A 16459-nucleotide genomic window follows, 5' to 3' on the forward strand; every position below is an offset into this window, starting at 1 on the left:
CAGAGATGGCCACTAATTATAGACCAGTGGCCATCTCTGGATCCAGTGACGCTTTCTTCAGGACCGGTCGGACTACCGCCTTCTTTAAAGGGGCAGGTACCTGACCCTCCCTCAGAGAAGCGTTAACCACTTCCAAGATCCAGATCCCAATCCCGTGCTTGGTGTTATTTATTAACCAAGACAGGCAAGGGTCCAATAGGCAAGTGGTGGGACGTACTCATCCAAGCACCTTGTCCACATCATCAGGCCACAATAACTGAAATTCATCCATTAATTTTGGACCAGACAGCGACATTGGTATCTCCCCAGAAGCCTCTGAATCACTAGTAGAGTCTAGCTCCTGACGAATCTGAGCGATTTTCTCCCTGAAATGCTTGGCAAAGTTGTCACAGCGGGCCTTCGAGGGTGGAACCTGATCTTACTTAGGGCCAGGACAGACCAGCCCTTGTACCACCTGAAAAAGCTCCACTGGATGGCATTTTGAGGAGGCAATGGAAACGGAGAAGAATTTCTTTTTCACTGCCCTCACCGCCACAGCATAGACCCGATAATGGGCTCTTAGGTGTGTTCGGTCAGATTCATCCCGTGATCTCCACCTACGCTCTAGACGTCTCCCGGCCTGCTTCATCGCCCGCAATTCAGATGTATACCAAGGGGAAGAGTGGGCTCTGCCTGGCAGGAGAGGACGCTTAGGAGCGATCGTGTCAACAGCCCTAGTCATCTCCCTATGTCCTAGTCAACAGATTCAGCAAAATAAAACAGCCAATGTAAAAATGTCTTACCTGACAAATTTTTTCTTTCTGTCTTCTGTGAAGGGATAGAAGAGGTGGGTGTAGGCAGTTTTGATAAGGAAGATGCTCCATTTGCATCAAATGATTTCTTTGGCTGGTGATCAGACTGTAGAGAAAATGGACTAGGAGGAACAGAACTTGGGGTAGTAGAAGGGTGAACCACTGCTTTGATGGGATGTTGTACTGGGGTCGAACTACTGTGAGTCTCTGATCTTGGCAGTCTGTAGTCTCTGTCATTATGTCTGCTTGTTTGAGACAAAATATTCTGTGGGAGCATATTAGCGGCATCACTGGAATGCTTCTCTTCCACTTTTATCATTCACAATATAGCAACAAGAAACAAAAAAGACCAAGTTAGAAGTGTAATACTAACCAAATAAACAGCCACATTTGTATTACTGGGTGTTTTCTTTTCTACCTCCAATTACCAATAATTGCACATTTTAATTTGGTAATGCTTTCTTGGCAAATAGCACAATGAAGAGATTCAATGCAAGTTGTTATGCTTATTCACATTGTCCAACTAGGATCCCAATAACACATCTCAAAATCAAGTCCTTCAACTTCAGGATCATGTGTACTACTCCAATGATAATACTAATATAGTTACACAGAGGCTGTGCTTTCACTTTATGTTCTCTTTGACAAGCTACCACCAGAAAGCCACAAGTGCTTTTTGCTCATGCCAGGATGTGGTCAACAGTTCACTCCTTATTGGACAAGAAAGATCCAAGGCGGGGGCAGGAGGACCTGTCTCTTCTCAGTGTCCTCAGTTTCCCACGCATTCCAAGATGCTATGAACTCAGGAAAAGTGAGAGCCACCCCAATGAAAGGAGCACAGAGATCTGACATCTGTCAAAATTCAGGGTTATTTTTAAAAGGGGGTTTCTGAAAGGGCTAATTATTGATGTTTTACAAAGACAGATTTAAACATTACTCCTAAGTAGCTACGCCAAAATCCCTGTTTTAAAAGGAAGCCTGAATTTTGACCATTTCCATAAATGGGGTGGCTTGCACACTTTTGATTTCCCTGCAACCTGAGTCTCAAGAAAGGGTGGAAAAATGCAAGGATGCTGAGAAGAGTCAGGTCCAACCAAAAGAACTGGAATACCTTGTCTTGAAGGTGATGATCTCCAAGCCATCCCCCACTTCACAAGCAAAGATCACTAGTGATTTTGTTCACCTTTCGGCAGCTGTCAACATAGCACAAATTTTAAAAATGGACTTATTTGCCCCCTCTCTGGGTCAATGTCCATTACTGATGCCTGCTCCACTTTGACAGGAGACATATCCCAAGACATTGCCCAAACAAGCCCTCCCATTTTTCCCAGGAAGGACACATGCCCACAAATTCAATTTAAAAATTAAAAAAGATGAAAAGCTTTGCACAAATCACTTGCACTTAAAAATACTTTGGCAAAACAGGTAGTAAACCAATTACAGTCCCTCCAATGTGCTGCCTGGCCACTTTGGAGGAGCTGTTACTGGGTGTCAACTCAGGAGGTCATAAAAGTCAGGGATGGAAAAAGAGAAAAAAACTACAGCATGTGAAAAAGGACTTGCAATTGAGGCAGGAAACACTGAGCAGTTGTCAGTAGAGCTGGACCAGACAGACTTGACAAGAGCACAGCAAGAGGCTTTTTCAATCTTCTAAAGTAGTTTGCTTGCCACTTTCCACAACCCATGATGGGGTTGGCTACATGAGTTTGGGTGTTGTAACCCACTGTGAAATCAGCAGTTCCAAGAACAAGCCATGGGGTGACAGGATGGTTTGTTGCCCTCAAATAAGGGCACCCTGCAGGAAGTGATCCAAGTTTGCACAAGGACAATACACATTAGTTTGTCAACTAAAATGATTGTCATACTATGCAAACCCATTCACAGGGATGATTTTTAAAAGATATACAGTCTACTCTGTGCACATCTATAGGGAATAATGGCCATTAAGTTCAATGAGACTGATTCTGAGGGAATTATGAAGCTCACGAAAAATAAACAGACAATATCTTATCATAATTTCTGGATTATCACTTCCTTAAAATGAATACATACATAAAACTAAAACCAAATAAAAAACACAAGCCTGGGTCTCAACCCAAACAGAAGACTTGGATAAGCTGGACAGCATCTATTCACTTTGCTGAAGAGCAATCTTAAACTGTACCTTATGCTGCCATTTAAAGCTGCAAGTTGAAAAAGACATTCATAATTGTTTGTGGAAGGGCCATTGGACAAACCAAGAAAACAACTATGTGTTAGAGCTCTAGCTTAAATAGTATTCAAAATGCAAAATCTAAGAAGGGCACTGTATTATTCATGTTAATTGAATAAATCTCAGTATCTATACCAGGAATGGTGAACCTTTTAGAGACCGAGTGCCCAAACTGCAACCCAAAACCCACTTATTTATCGCCAAGTGCCAACACTGCAATCAAACTTGAAAACTGAGGTTTCAGTTTAGAAAAAACAACTCACAGGCAGTCAAATCGATATCTATCTATGTATCTATCTGCGGCAGCGCACTGACTAGCCATGCGAAAGCTTGGACGAGTTGCGGCTAATGAGTCACGGCTCGTGGTCTCATCACCTGGCGCTGCTACTCCTTTCCGAGCATGCACATGGCCCCTATGTGCTCTGTTATCTGATGCTCGGATGCTGGGGTGACTTGGTTCACGTGCCGACAGAGAGGGCTCTGTGTTCCCGCTGTGGCACGCGTGCCATAGGTTCACCACCACTGATCTATACAAAATTCAGACCTAGTTACACCAAAGATCAGTATGCAAAAAAACAAATATGCATAAAGCTTTGACATTTGTAAAATGTGTTCAACATAAAAAAGCACTGAAACTGGCAAGGGAATAATTTTAATTGTATTAAAGAATACATACTTCCACTAGCAAAACCACTAGCAGCAGTTGCTTGCATCACCTCTCTTCTGTAATCTCTGTCTTTTGGGAAACTGTTGACAGACATTTTGCTTGCTTCTTTTTGTCTCTGCTCTCTAAAGTGGAAAAAATCAAGCAGTTAGAAATCATTTCAAGAGCACCATACTACATTACACCAACCCTCCCCAACTTGGTGCCCCCAGATATTTTGAACCACAACTCCTAATATTCCCAGCCACTTGCCATCCTGATTAGGACTAAGGGGAGATAAAATCCAAAACATCTGGAGGGCACAAGAATGGAAAAGGCTTCACTGTAATTATCATTAAGTGTTTACCTTTCAAGCCATTCTTTTGGTTTTTCCCACTGTGATACTTCTGTTCGGCAATTATAGTAGTACTTTTTGCCAGAAGAACTAATGTGCTCAGACCAGTCATCTGCAGAATCATAGGACTTGGAAAAAACAGTGATCAAATCAATGCAATACACTATATAAATAACATCTTTCAAATTTGGGGGTTTAATGTATATTTCAATAAAAACACTATTTTCAGGAGAAATTCAGTAGTGCACAATGCATGTATCATTTAAGAAATGTCAAATTCAGCACTGATGGATTTAGAATATGGGTTGAGAGTGAGTTGTTAATGCACCATGTGGATTATAGCATTGCCTGAACCCAGTCAAGATAATGAATCATGGTTTGTTAGCCATATGCAATGCACAAAGAGAATCCATGGTTTATATTAGATGTGAATTGTGGGTTGGTATTAACTAATCATAGTTCATTAGCAGAGCTCAGTTCAGACAACATAACCCACATTTCAACAATTTACAATTCAACAACAACACACACTCATCCTGCAGTCAACCTTGAATGAGGGATTTGTCAGAACCAAGACAAAAACTGATATTAATAATATGGTACTTCACAAGTTTCCCCTCATTTACATCCCAGCCATGAAATCTGTATGCATTTCCCAGTCAAAACATGCACAGAATGATCATTATTTTAAATAATGGTGGCAGATCAGGAAAGAGCAAATGGGACAACAGCACCAGTTGGACTTACTGACCTCATTCTAAAGTAGTCCTATTCATTGTCCTCTCTAGGTTTTCTAAATAACTGTAAGTTCAACATTTGAAATTGAGAAGATTAAATTGCTAAGGGGAGAGCTTGATGCTACTTCCTTTTAGTGCAGCTACTTCTTTCCCTGTTAAAAGTGATTTTCAATTGACAGGTCACAACAATGCACAAATTAGCCTACATGCAATCTTGCTGTGTTAATTCTCAACATTATCACCCACACTTTGCTCACTTAGCAGTTGAAACTTACAAAGATATTGACCAGGCAAATTATGCAATTGTGTAGCTGTCAGTGTGCACTTGCATATCTCCAATAATTGATCTTTTTTACTCCAAAAAAATTACAAACCAAACCTCACAATGTTTGTTTGTTTGTTTGTTTGTTTAAAACATTTCTATGCCGCCCCCATCGCAACAAAGCCTCGGGGCAGCTCACAAAATGTTCTGGGCTTTGGTGAAGGCAATGGTGTATTGATTGGGTGGAGGAGATAAAGACAGGTTCTGACACAAAGGACACTGAAAATACCATTTGGAAATCCAAAGAAGAACCCAACTCACCATGACTTATCTGCAGAACTGCTCAGCATCTTGTGCTGAGCAGCTCTCGTGTAGCTGCAACAGCACACCTGTTTCCCCTTATGGTTCTTAGATATGTTCTACTGGCCATAGGTATGACCCTTCTACCATATCACATTCTGTCAATATGTCTGACACTGACACACACACACACAGAAAAGTAGAAGCTTCCCCAAATCTCCAATCATAAACTCAAGACAATATGCAAGAGAGCAAACTCCTGCACACACACAGTGTTTTGAAATCAAATTCCAAGTTTATTTTTATAGAGGTTCTTCAAAACACAATATGAACAACCCTGCTCTGATTTCTATTTAGTCAAATCACCCAGAATTTCAACTTCTGATTACTGAAAAAGGTATACCACCTATACTTTAATTAAATAAAAGATATTTAGATAAATTCATGATCAATACTTACTGCATCAGAAGTTTTGTTTGGATTATTGCTAGGATTAGAAGAGTGTGAATTTGAGCTATGAAGGGCACTGTGATTATGAGAATTTTCTTGTGGAGAGTAACTGGTCCCTAGAAAAAAAAAAAAACAATTAAAAGCCTTTATTTATTTTCATGTTCAAATGATACATCTTTACTACATTTTGAAGAAAGTGACAGGCAAATGTATAGGCTTGCATTCAGTTGTGTGATTTCACCAGGGGAAGGGAAGTCACTGACAGAAAAAACTTTCCCCTTTTCCCTGCCAATTCTCAGAGCTGGGGGATTCCACTAGAGCAGATTTGGAGTGAAAGGACAAGGCTGCAGCTGGAGCAGAAGAAATAAAAATCCTGCTCTGGGGGTTCCCTCATTGTTGGATTTCACATATAACCATCACCTGTCTTCAGTAGCATTATAATGTGTCTAAAGCAGAGTTCAAAGCACAATAAATACATTTATCACTAACAGATGCATTATAAGGAGGAGATACTCATTTTCTGAGTTTTTTCAATAAACACAAGTTGCTAGTTTTTTCAAGGTTACACTGAAGTATACATACTTTTTCTAAGCAATATTGACAGTTTCTATTTTCAACTTTTTTTCTATTTTTCTCACTGTCATGTACTTAGAAATATTAAATTACTGATCACCTAAATGAGCTAAGCAGCAGGCCCATGAGTCAGAACTAGGATCATAACTGCAAAAGCAAACATCATAAATGCATGTTGTTCATTTGTTCTTTCAGAGCTAAGGCCAAGACATTGATGCATACACAAGTTTCATAGATGGGATCCATAAAACCCATGGTTTGACAGGTGAGTAACAAATACAAAAGAAACAAACAGGGTTTTAGAATAGAACTAAGGTCCCCTAGCTCATGAATATCAAACAAGACCAGCCTAGAGAATAAAAGGCAGCAGTGATAAAATTTAATATCCAAGCCATAGCCTGTTTTTCTCCAAAAAACCTCCAATAATGTAACTGGCTCCATCAGACTACTGTTTTGCTAAACAACAATAGATACATTTAATAGTTGTGAGACTTGGATCAAGTAGTCATAGCAATTAAGTTCCAAAGAAACTAAACATGGCATTCCAGACCATTTCCAGGACAATGCACTTGACATAAAGAAGAGGATTAAAAAGAGCATACTAAGTGGGGTCAGAAACACCTTTAACTATAAGAGGAAACATGACACTCTCTGCAAGCATGCACAAACATATTATATGCACACTTAATGCAGTTACCTCATTTGCCATGAGAAATGGGTTCCCATTCTTTCCAAAATCTAGCAGACTCTAATATATGATAGCAATAAGAAGTACAATATATCTAAAATTAATTTTGGTCCTGCTAATTAAGGGGCATGCATTTCTATCACTTTCATTGATTTCTCTTTCTTTAAATGAAACTATCAATATGCTCACTTCCCATCTCAGCACTTCCAAACTTATCAAACTTCTCCATTATAAAAAGCACAAGTGGTATTAATGTAATGTTGCCATGGCAACATTGTTCTGGGACAGAAAACATCTAACACTAGCATATTAACTGGTAACTGTTATATGCTAAATCAAAAAAAAAAGCTAAAAAATAGTAACCACATTAATAAATTTAATTTAAAAGGAAACTTGTAGAATTAAAAAGTACCCCATTAAAAAAACCAGCAAGCATATCAAATCTCTTACAAGTAATTCTGTGGCCATGTAAACCAGAAAAGGCAGCTTATAGGCAAGGACATTTGGAGGGCTACAACTCCCACTAACCCTTATAACTGGATATGCTGACTCAGGTGTGATGAGAGCTGTGCACCAAAACATGTGGAGGGCTGCCCACCCTGCTCTAAACATACAATGATCCAGGGCTAGAAGAATGCAAGACTTCCTATCATGCTTACTCATGACAGCTGATGCACCAGCTTAAACCATAACTAATCTTAACCTTGGCTTCCTCTTAACCAGGGTTTGAAAAAAGCATCTGAAATAGGTGCAACTTAAAAACAAGTCACAGCTAACATCTGTGCAAAACTGATGAATTAGATATGTTTAGATGCTCTAACATCTCCAACCTTCTGCAATTTCCCTGCCCAGTACCTACAGCATTCAATTCCACAACACTGTGCAGCATTTTCAGGAGCTGCTATTCCACACAGTGAAATATGCTTCCAATTCAATAACTATGATTAAAGTTATGATTAAGTGGGGAAGGAAACAAGCAAGCATACAATCTGATACTTCATTTTAAGGATACAAATGCTCTAGCAAACTAAGTTGAAATGGCTCTTTCATAGAACAAGCCATGGGAAATCAGCCATTTTAAGTATAGACAATATAAACCAGGTATTTATTGTGTATCTACAGAACAGGGACTGGCAAATAATCACTCAGGCAGAAGAGGCCCTTGTACCTGGTTTCATTACATGTATCTCACTGAAAACAATCTAGTAACGCCAAGTCATCCATACTCTTTTTTTGCTTCCACCTACTACATTTTGCAACTTATTTTAAGTTGAAAATACTCATTATATACCAATTAACACTCTGAAGATTTACTTCCTCTTAACTGTTCGTCCCCCTGATAAGTATAGCACACAATCCAATAAACTGCTGGGCACTGGTTTGCAAGAAAATGGATCTATACATATCTTTTTATATGTACATAAAAAAGCAGACAGCAATCCATACCATTCAATTCATTTTGTAATTAAATGTGCTAGTATCCAAAAGCAGTTTGGCACAAACTGTAGATTTTATAAGCAATATTTAATTTAGGAAATTATTATTCAACTACAGCCTCAGCCTAGTCTAAGAGTTGACATAGTTGTGGGTTTATGTAATATGTAGTTACTGTAATCCTTCTTTTTCATGGAATACCTGATATGTAATTTGATTTTAAATCTAAAATCCTTGGCAATCTAAAATTCTGAATTCAATCTGCTCCACATTAAATTTAAGTCTGAACAGCTCATTTTTCTTAAGGAACATTGACATTAATATGCACTTTATTACCACTACATAATACAAATTTAGGTAGATCTAGGAAGATTTGCTGCAAGAAGTTTTAAAGCTTTTATAAATGTGCAAATGCACAGTAACCTGGAATTACTGACAGAGAACAAGTATGAACTTGTGGAATTCTGAAGTGTGCAACTCAGAAAATGGTAGTTAAACACTAACTGAACATAAATACCCATTTGTTACTACTTACGATGTGGGTATCCCTCAAGATTCTACTTTGACAAAAGCATTGTACTATATATAGCCTTGTTATCTGGCGCACACTGCCCTTAAGAAACAGGGAAAGCTGTAAAATACTGGTACATATAAGTTAAATTTCTCATGTAACAAAAATGGATTGGCCATCTTTTCATATTTAATAAAATCCTCAAATAATTTTGAATGAATGTTTTGAGGCTAAAAGGATAGGATTTAGAGGATTACAAAGTTTTATGTAAACAGTTGTTCTGACTACACCAGCTTTCCCAACCTGGTACCTTCCATAAGCATTGACTCCAATTCACAGCATTTCTGTACAATGACCATGCGGTTGGCAATGATGAAAACATCTGGGCAACAGGTTGGAATGACAGTGCTTTACATATTTAAACTTTGGACAGCCCATGAATTGGATCACTTATGTGCAATCCTAGAGACTCATGACACCATCTGAGAGACCACAGGATTCTTCTGAGTCCCAGCAATGAAATCCTGATTTAGGCGGTCTTCTCTGCTGGTGTGTAAAGAACTGTGCCAGCTACCTCTACAAGTGTAGAAATGTACTTCAGAGAGGGAGAAAAGGGGAGTGCTGGAAAGCAGGAAGGGAGGAGGTTGGGGCCAACTGCCTTTGCAGATACTTATCAGAACCCCAATCTCCTTTCCTCCCACCCCCTGGCATTTTACCTAGAGTGCCAGAAACAACCATCTAGATAAACTGCATGGAACAAGGTGCAGTAGCAGCAAAGATTATTGCCACTGTGCCTTGCTCCAACCACTGGATACACATAAGCCTCCAAATATTACCAATCTGCAGACTTAACAATGTTGACTATCTATAGTCAGCAGGAAGTTAGAATGTGGTAGCCAGAATATACCTCAAGCACATACTTTACCCCAAATATTAAAATTATGCATTAGTTTGAGCTTGCTACATTCTGATTTGCAGCATGTGAAGGTAGAACAGGGCATGTTTTATAGGAAAAAAGTTTGGCATGATTACAGAAATGACATTATTACTACCAGGCATGTACTACTATCAAGCTTGTTTTTCTATGTATAGGAAGGGAGGGTCTGTCTTATCTTGTACTGATAGTGGGCCATAAGCTAAGAATGAAAGAATAACAATTGAAGGCCCAAATCTCAAGATGTTAACTCAGAAATTGGTTCTGCCTATTTTGAGTGACTTGGTTCCTCAAAATCATGTTTTTGATTGCAACAGCTAAATATGTCCAACAGCTAGTAACAAGTTTCAGCTGAATTTGAGATATGAGGTCATTAGGTAGTTTGTCTGTGGGTGTCCTTAAAAACACCCACCAAACCAAACATCTTCCTATTAAAATCTAAAAGAAGCTATTTCACAATATTGAAATGATCTGTATCCTTTTGTAAATCAAGACTATCAGTTCAAACCAGTATTTAGTATCATATCTAAATACTGGTATTAGCTTAGGCAGACACAATTATTTTGATTAGTGTTGACATATTTTAGAAGTGTTTTCATTAGTTATAAAAGTTCTAGTAAGTGATTGTGCACTCATGTAATTCACAAGTAGAAAATGAAATATCTCCCCCATAGCAGATACTGCAGTGGAACTAAATGAAGTTAAACACATTTCTAGGGGAAAAAAGCTAGTGATGACTTAACTTTCTACATTGATTCCAATGGGACTGAAGTGCAACTGAGTTTGGACCCATCAAGCAGTCAACTACAGTTCTCTTTACTGTAAGGAAAGCCGTAATAGTCAAAGGCAAATTATCTACCAGTTTTGTGTTCATTTTTTAAAATAAACTGAAAAAATCTCATCAGGAATAGCACATATATTTTAAAAATTTTAATGGAATGTATGGCTGTCAGTTTCTGAAGTGAAAAATCAGCTGGATAAATGAGCATGCAATTACAAAGCTTAAGGCCTTGGATGATATTTAATTTTAACAGGTGAATTGTGAGATAAGGCTGTCCTCTACTTCATAATTATTTTAAAGATACAATTCAGGCAGAAACTACTTGTTCCTATTACAACCCCAAATCAGTATTTCTATTCAGACATTCCGCCTTCACCACTTCCGCAATGAAGGCAGTTCAACGAAACTATAAAAGCAAAGTCTACAGACAGTGAGCAGCATCTAAACCTCCACCACTAGCATGAGAGGGAGTTAGCAGCTTTGCACGCACTCTGAAATAAGCAGAAATGCTCATTTCTGGATCACAGCATATTAGTGCAACTTGCAGCAAGCTCTGCAAGCTCTGCTGAAGCTGAGTTCTTCTGATCTGGAAACAAGTATTTTTGTTCAATTCCTTTTGTTCCTTTTTAAACAAAAGAGGTTCTTTTTGAATGGCCAGCCTTCTATTGCACAGGAAGTATGTTTGGCTTGCATAGCAGTAGTTGCCCAGTATCTGAAGTTCTCCTTAGAAAATAAATCCAAACATTCACCCTGATGCAACTCTTGCCTTAACTGAAACAGATGCTGATAATACAGGTAACAACTAATAAATTATATTAGGCAACGGTAAACCACATCTGAGTATCTCTTACCCTGAAAACCCTATGATAAAACAATCCAAAATCAAACAAGATAAAGTGCCAAAAGATGAGAACCCCCCACCCCCAGGTTGGAAGGCACTCAACCAGCTACTGGGGAATAGCAAAGGACAAATACAAATAGTGCTCTTGCTAATGAAGCAGTTAGCCAAAAAGCAGTCTGGTGGCTGACATGCATAGACGTGCTGCACAACACATATACCTGAAACATGGAAGCCATAAAGCAAGAAATGAAATGGTTAAACAGTACAATACTTGGTGTGAGTAAACAACAGTGGCCTGGAATGAGAGATTTTCCATCGGACAAACACAAAATGCTTTACTCTGGAAATGACATACTCAGAAAAAACAGAGGAGCTCTAATACTGAGGCAAGAGCTCACACAGGCATAAGGGATAGCAATCAGAATTCTCAGAAAACCTAACAAAATCACCACCATTCATGTCTACACTCCAACAACAAATGCCAAATAAGATGCTGAACACTTCTTTACAAGAATCCAAGAAGAAATTGACAACACATCAAGAGATGCTGATCAACGTAAGTGACCGGGATGCAAAAGTAGAAAACAAAGCAGAATCAAGTCCTGTGGGAGAATTTGGCCTGTGGGTCAGAAATGAAGCAGAAGAATGACTCATGGAATTCTGTGAAGCTAACCATCTGTTTATTGCAAATACATATTTAAGGCAACCAACCAGATGGCTGCGTAGATTGACATTACCAGATAGCCAATACAGAAATCACACAGATTAGATCTATAATTGGATTCAGAAGGTGGAGAAGCTGTAGTCTCACTTTTAAAACAAGACCAGGAGCAGACTGTGGTAGTGACCACAAATGCTTAACATCAAAAATCAGAGTCAAGTTGAAAAAGATGGGTAACAGAAACACAGTACCAAAATACAACTTAAATATCATTCCTGAGGAATAAAAAGGGTCACATAAAGAACAGATGTGCATTACTCAATTTAACTGACCATTAGCCAGAAGAACTATCAATTCAAACCACAGACATTATAAGGGAAGAATGTAAAAATATAATTCCTACTGCAAAAAGAAAAAAAAAGAATCCATGTAGATAGATGATAGAAGAAACAATTGACAAGAACAAGTGTCACACAACTGAAACACAATTTGGCAAGAAGCAATAGACAGAAAGAGTCAAAATTCTAAATGTCATTTTTCAGCATCTATTGCACAGAGATGACCACAACTAACCAGGATAAAGAAATAGACATGAGCAACAAAAGAAGGAAAAACATTTTAATGGATTTTTTCCATAAAATCAAAGACATCAAAAGGAATTCAAACCCTAGATTAGGAATGCTGCAAGACAAACATGGGGACACACTATTTGACTAGGAAAAAATAAAGAGAAGGGAGAAAGAATATACAAAAGAACTATGCAGAAGAGATGACACACTCCTTCAGAGAGCAATCCTATGAAAAAGAGCCTGCAATATTGGAAAGTGAAGTGAAAGCTGCTCTGAAAGCACTTGGAAAAACTAAAGTGTCCAGAGTAGACAGTGACTGCCTCCCCCGCCCCACCAAACGAAAAGCTATTGCAAGCTGCAGAAATTGATTTGTTTCAAATACTATCAAGAATATGCCAACAACTACAGGAAACAAAACAATGCCCCACAGACTTTAAATGTTCAAAATACATTCCAAGGATGGAGGTGCAAAAGAGTGCAGCAACAACAGGACCATTGTACTAATTTCCCATGAAAGCAAATTGATACATGAGGTATGGCAACAATGTATATTACACTATATGGTGCCAGAAATGGCTGGTGTTCAAACTGGATTCTGAAAAGGAAGAAGCACTAGAAATCCCATCACAAATATACATTGGCTATTGGAGCACACCAAAAAAATTCAGAAGAACTGCAGTCTATGCTTATATTATATTGTAAGCCGTCCTGAGACAATTGGTTTGTACAGGACAAGATAAAAATATTCTAAATGAATAAATAAATGCTTTATAGCAGAGTCAGTCAAACCAAGGCTTGGGAGCCACATGTGCCTCTTTTGTTTATTTTGCAGCTCATGGCTTACTGCCCATGGGGATCCACTTGCTGCTTGCCACCACTTCTTTTGAAGGGAAAAGAATAAGAAGACCAAATATGACACGGATCAATTCCATAAAGGAAGCCACAGATTAATGTTTACAAGAGTTGAATGGGGATATCAAGGACAGGACATTTTGAAGGGCATTCATTCATAGGATCACCATAAATTGGAGATTATTTGACAGCACATAAACTTGTACACAAGTAATCTTAACACAAAGTGCTAAAACAATGTTGTCATAGATATACTTAATGTCATCCAACAGCTTGCAGATCAAATACAGTATCAGTGCCCCCAAATATCAAAGGATAACTGCAGTTACTTTGGAAAAGTCTTAGACAGATATAAAACTGCCCCAAGATACAATTCTACAGCCATGGTTTGATATCACCAGAGCCACAATATGCGATCAAATAGCAGTAATACTTGGAACATAGGGTTAATAACATGTCTGTGTATATTGTTTGTGCTGCACATGAAGTTATCATTAAAAATAAAAACTTTTAAAAGTAAATGGAATGAATGTATACTTATCTCAAGCTGTATTTCTTATTACGCTAAACTTTTTATGAATAAACCAAATTATACATATTTTAGGTTCCTATTTTATATCTAACCAGAGTGAACCTCAGCAAGTAATCACTGAAACATACAGGAAGCTCTAAGACACAGGGAGAATAGCAGCAGAGGTAAACTAGGGTATAGTTTATGTCTGTAAAGATGTTTATGGAAATTCCTACACATCATCTTCTGCGCAGGACAGTCAGTATTTAGTGAAATCTTGTCTGAAGAGAAAGGTACTGAGATTTTATTTAACTGGGAAAGATTCTTACTCCTATAATGAATGGTAAGCAACTATGTTTAATTTAAAAATAAGCAATCTCAACCTATTTTTGAAAATGGTATTTTGTTTTCATTTGTACATGTCTGTTAATAAACTATATTTTTTGTTCATCTTGAAAGGCTTCGTCTCTACAAACCCATGCCTATGAAACAGGAAACTGACTTCTTGGTTTTTATGGATGAGAAGGTTATTCTACTGGCAGCAATTAAAGGTTTCACAGCTGAGACCCCATTCCCCGTAAGATCTAATACAGAATTTGACCAAAACTGTGGCAGTGTGTTCTGAAAGTTAACTCCACGCCTTAAAGTTATTTTTTTATTAAAAAACATTGGACAATTCATATGCACTTCTGTTGCAACTGGCTAAACTGGCAAGATATCCTACAGTGTAGATCTAATGTAAAACCCCTTTCATCAGTGGTCTTTAGAATGACTATGACAGTATTTAACCAGAAAAAATTCCACTGCAACATCACATTAGAACCCAGAAGACGCTGGAAAAACTGGAGAAGGAGGTAAATTAGTGCATAACATTAGTGTTCTGTTCATTAAGGAGATCTAGGGAAACATACATGACACTATACAAGAAAATCTAAAGTGTCTAAAATGTTCATTTTCTTTCATATTGATATTGTGACTCTATTCACATATTGGGAAATTAAGCAGAATTTGGAGCATCCCTAAATATCTATCGGTAAAGGATGTTAGGTCAATAATTTTAACAGGGAATGGAATAAGTACACTGGGAATCTTAGAATTTAAAGAAAATTTCTCTCTCCCCATGGCTTCATTATTTCCAGAAATGTTTACAAAAGTTGAATTACATAGTTCATTTAGATATAATGGGAGGGAGTAAATTCATTCAGATATAATGGGAAGAAATAAAGTCTGAGTAGCAATATATAAATTATCATTCTAAAAGAAAAAAATTATTATCCAAAGCTCTTCAGGTTATTTCTCCCAGCAAAGAAAAACCCAAATCTCTTGGGAAAAAGAAATGGAGGAAGAAATTTTTCCCTGAACGTTTTTAGGCCTTTACATCTCTAATTGTCTGTAATACATACACACCTCAATACATATGGTCGGTTCATGAACTTAATCTGTTCCACAACTCTGGTCGCGACCCAAACTGGTCACAAATCAAGTCAAATTTCCCCATAAGGTTCAATGCAAATAAGGTTAATTCCATTCTGATCCCTATGAACATGGTTGCAAACCAATTTTAGTCACAGACCAAGCCAAATTTGCCCATAAGGTTCAATGCAAATAAGGTTAATCCATTCTGTAAATATTTTTTACCACAAAAATGTGAAACAAAGAACAACAAAGTAACTACTTCGCCATCTTGTATTCAGAGGCCAGATCAGTCACACAAATACCACGCTCACGCTTTTCTACAATTTCCTCCTTCAATTCAATGGTTATTTTCTTCAAAACCTTCTTCTTACCATTCTTGCTCTGCACGTTCTTGCCACCTTCATTACTGCTCTGCATGTTCTGGTCACCTTTATTACCACTCTGCATGTTCTTTTTATCACCATGCTTGCTCTGCACTTTCTTTGGAGCCATTATTCAATATTATTATTGAATAATACTTTACAGCAAGTGGCCACAGGTCTGTCTGCGACCGCGAGTGGGGAAGACGGGCGCAACTGCGCTCATGCAGGGAAGATGGGCACAATCGCGATCATGTTCGTGCGGGAACATGGCCGCGATTGTGGATGTCACCCAATGTGGAGTTCACGGAGGCAAAATTTTTCTAAAATTTTTGTTTGTGAACCAATTTGGTTGTGAACTGAGGCGTTCGTGAACCAAGGTACCACTCTACTGTGTACAATACAGAAAGAACAAATACCTAAGAGTAGTTTGCAAAAAAATAATAATAATAATAATACAGTGCGCCTCCTATGGGCCATCAAGGAATATCATCCATAGCTGAATAATAAACTGCTTTATTATTCATGGCACTTCTACTGCACACTTGAAAAGAAATTACCAGGCTTAGTAGCTGTACA

General features: G+C 38.1%; 1 protein-coding gene across 5 annotated transcripts in view; it reads right to left on the reverse strand.

The window, feature by feature from the left end:
- Positions 1-16459, reverse strand: part of WAC (WW domain containing adaptor with coiled-coil) — a 69010-nt gene that overhangs the window by 23873 nt on the left and 28678 nt on the right. For all 5 annotated transcript variants that reach the window (XR_006414230.1, XM_044425294.1, XM_044425292.1 and 2 more), the window contains exons 4-7: positions 5760-5866; positions 4014-4129; positions 3680-3792; positions 783-1100 (exon numbers count right to left, since the gene is read on the reverse strand). Coding sequence is in view for 4 of the 5 variants with exons in the window: in XM_044425294.1 (XP_044281229.1) it covers positions 783-1100; positions 3680-3792; positions 4014-4129; positions 5760-5866 (654 nt within the window). In the remaining variant the exon portion in view is untranslated. The remainder of the gene's footprint in view (positions 1-782; positions 1101-3679; positions 3793-4013; positions 4130-5759; positions 5867-16459) is intronic.

Source organism: Varanus komodoensis, unplaced genomic scaffold (assembly GCF_004798865.1).
Source record: "Varanus komodoensis strain SLA01 unplaced genomic scaffold, ASM479886v1 scaffold15, whole genome shotgun sequence".
Lineage (NCBI taxonomy): Eukaryota > Metazoa > Chordata > Lepidosauria > Squamata > Varanidae > Varanus > Varanus komodoensis.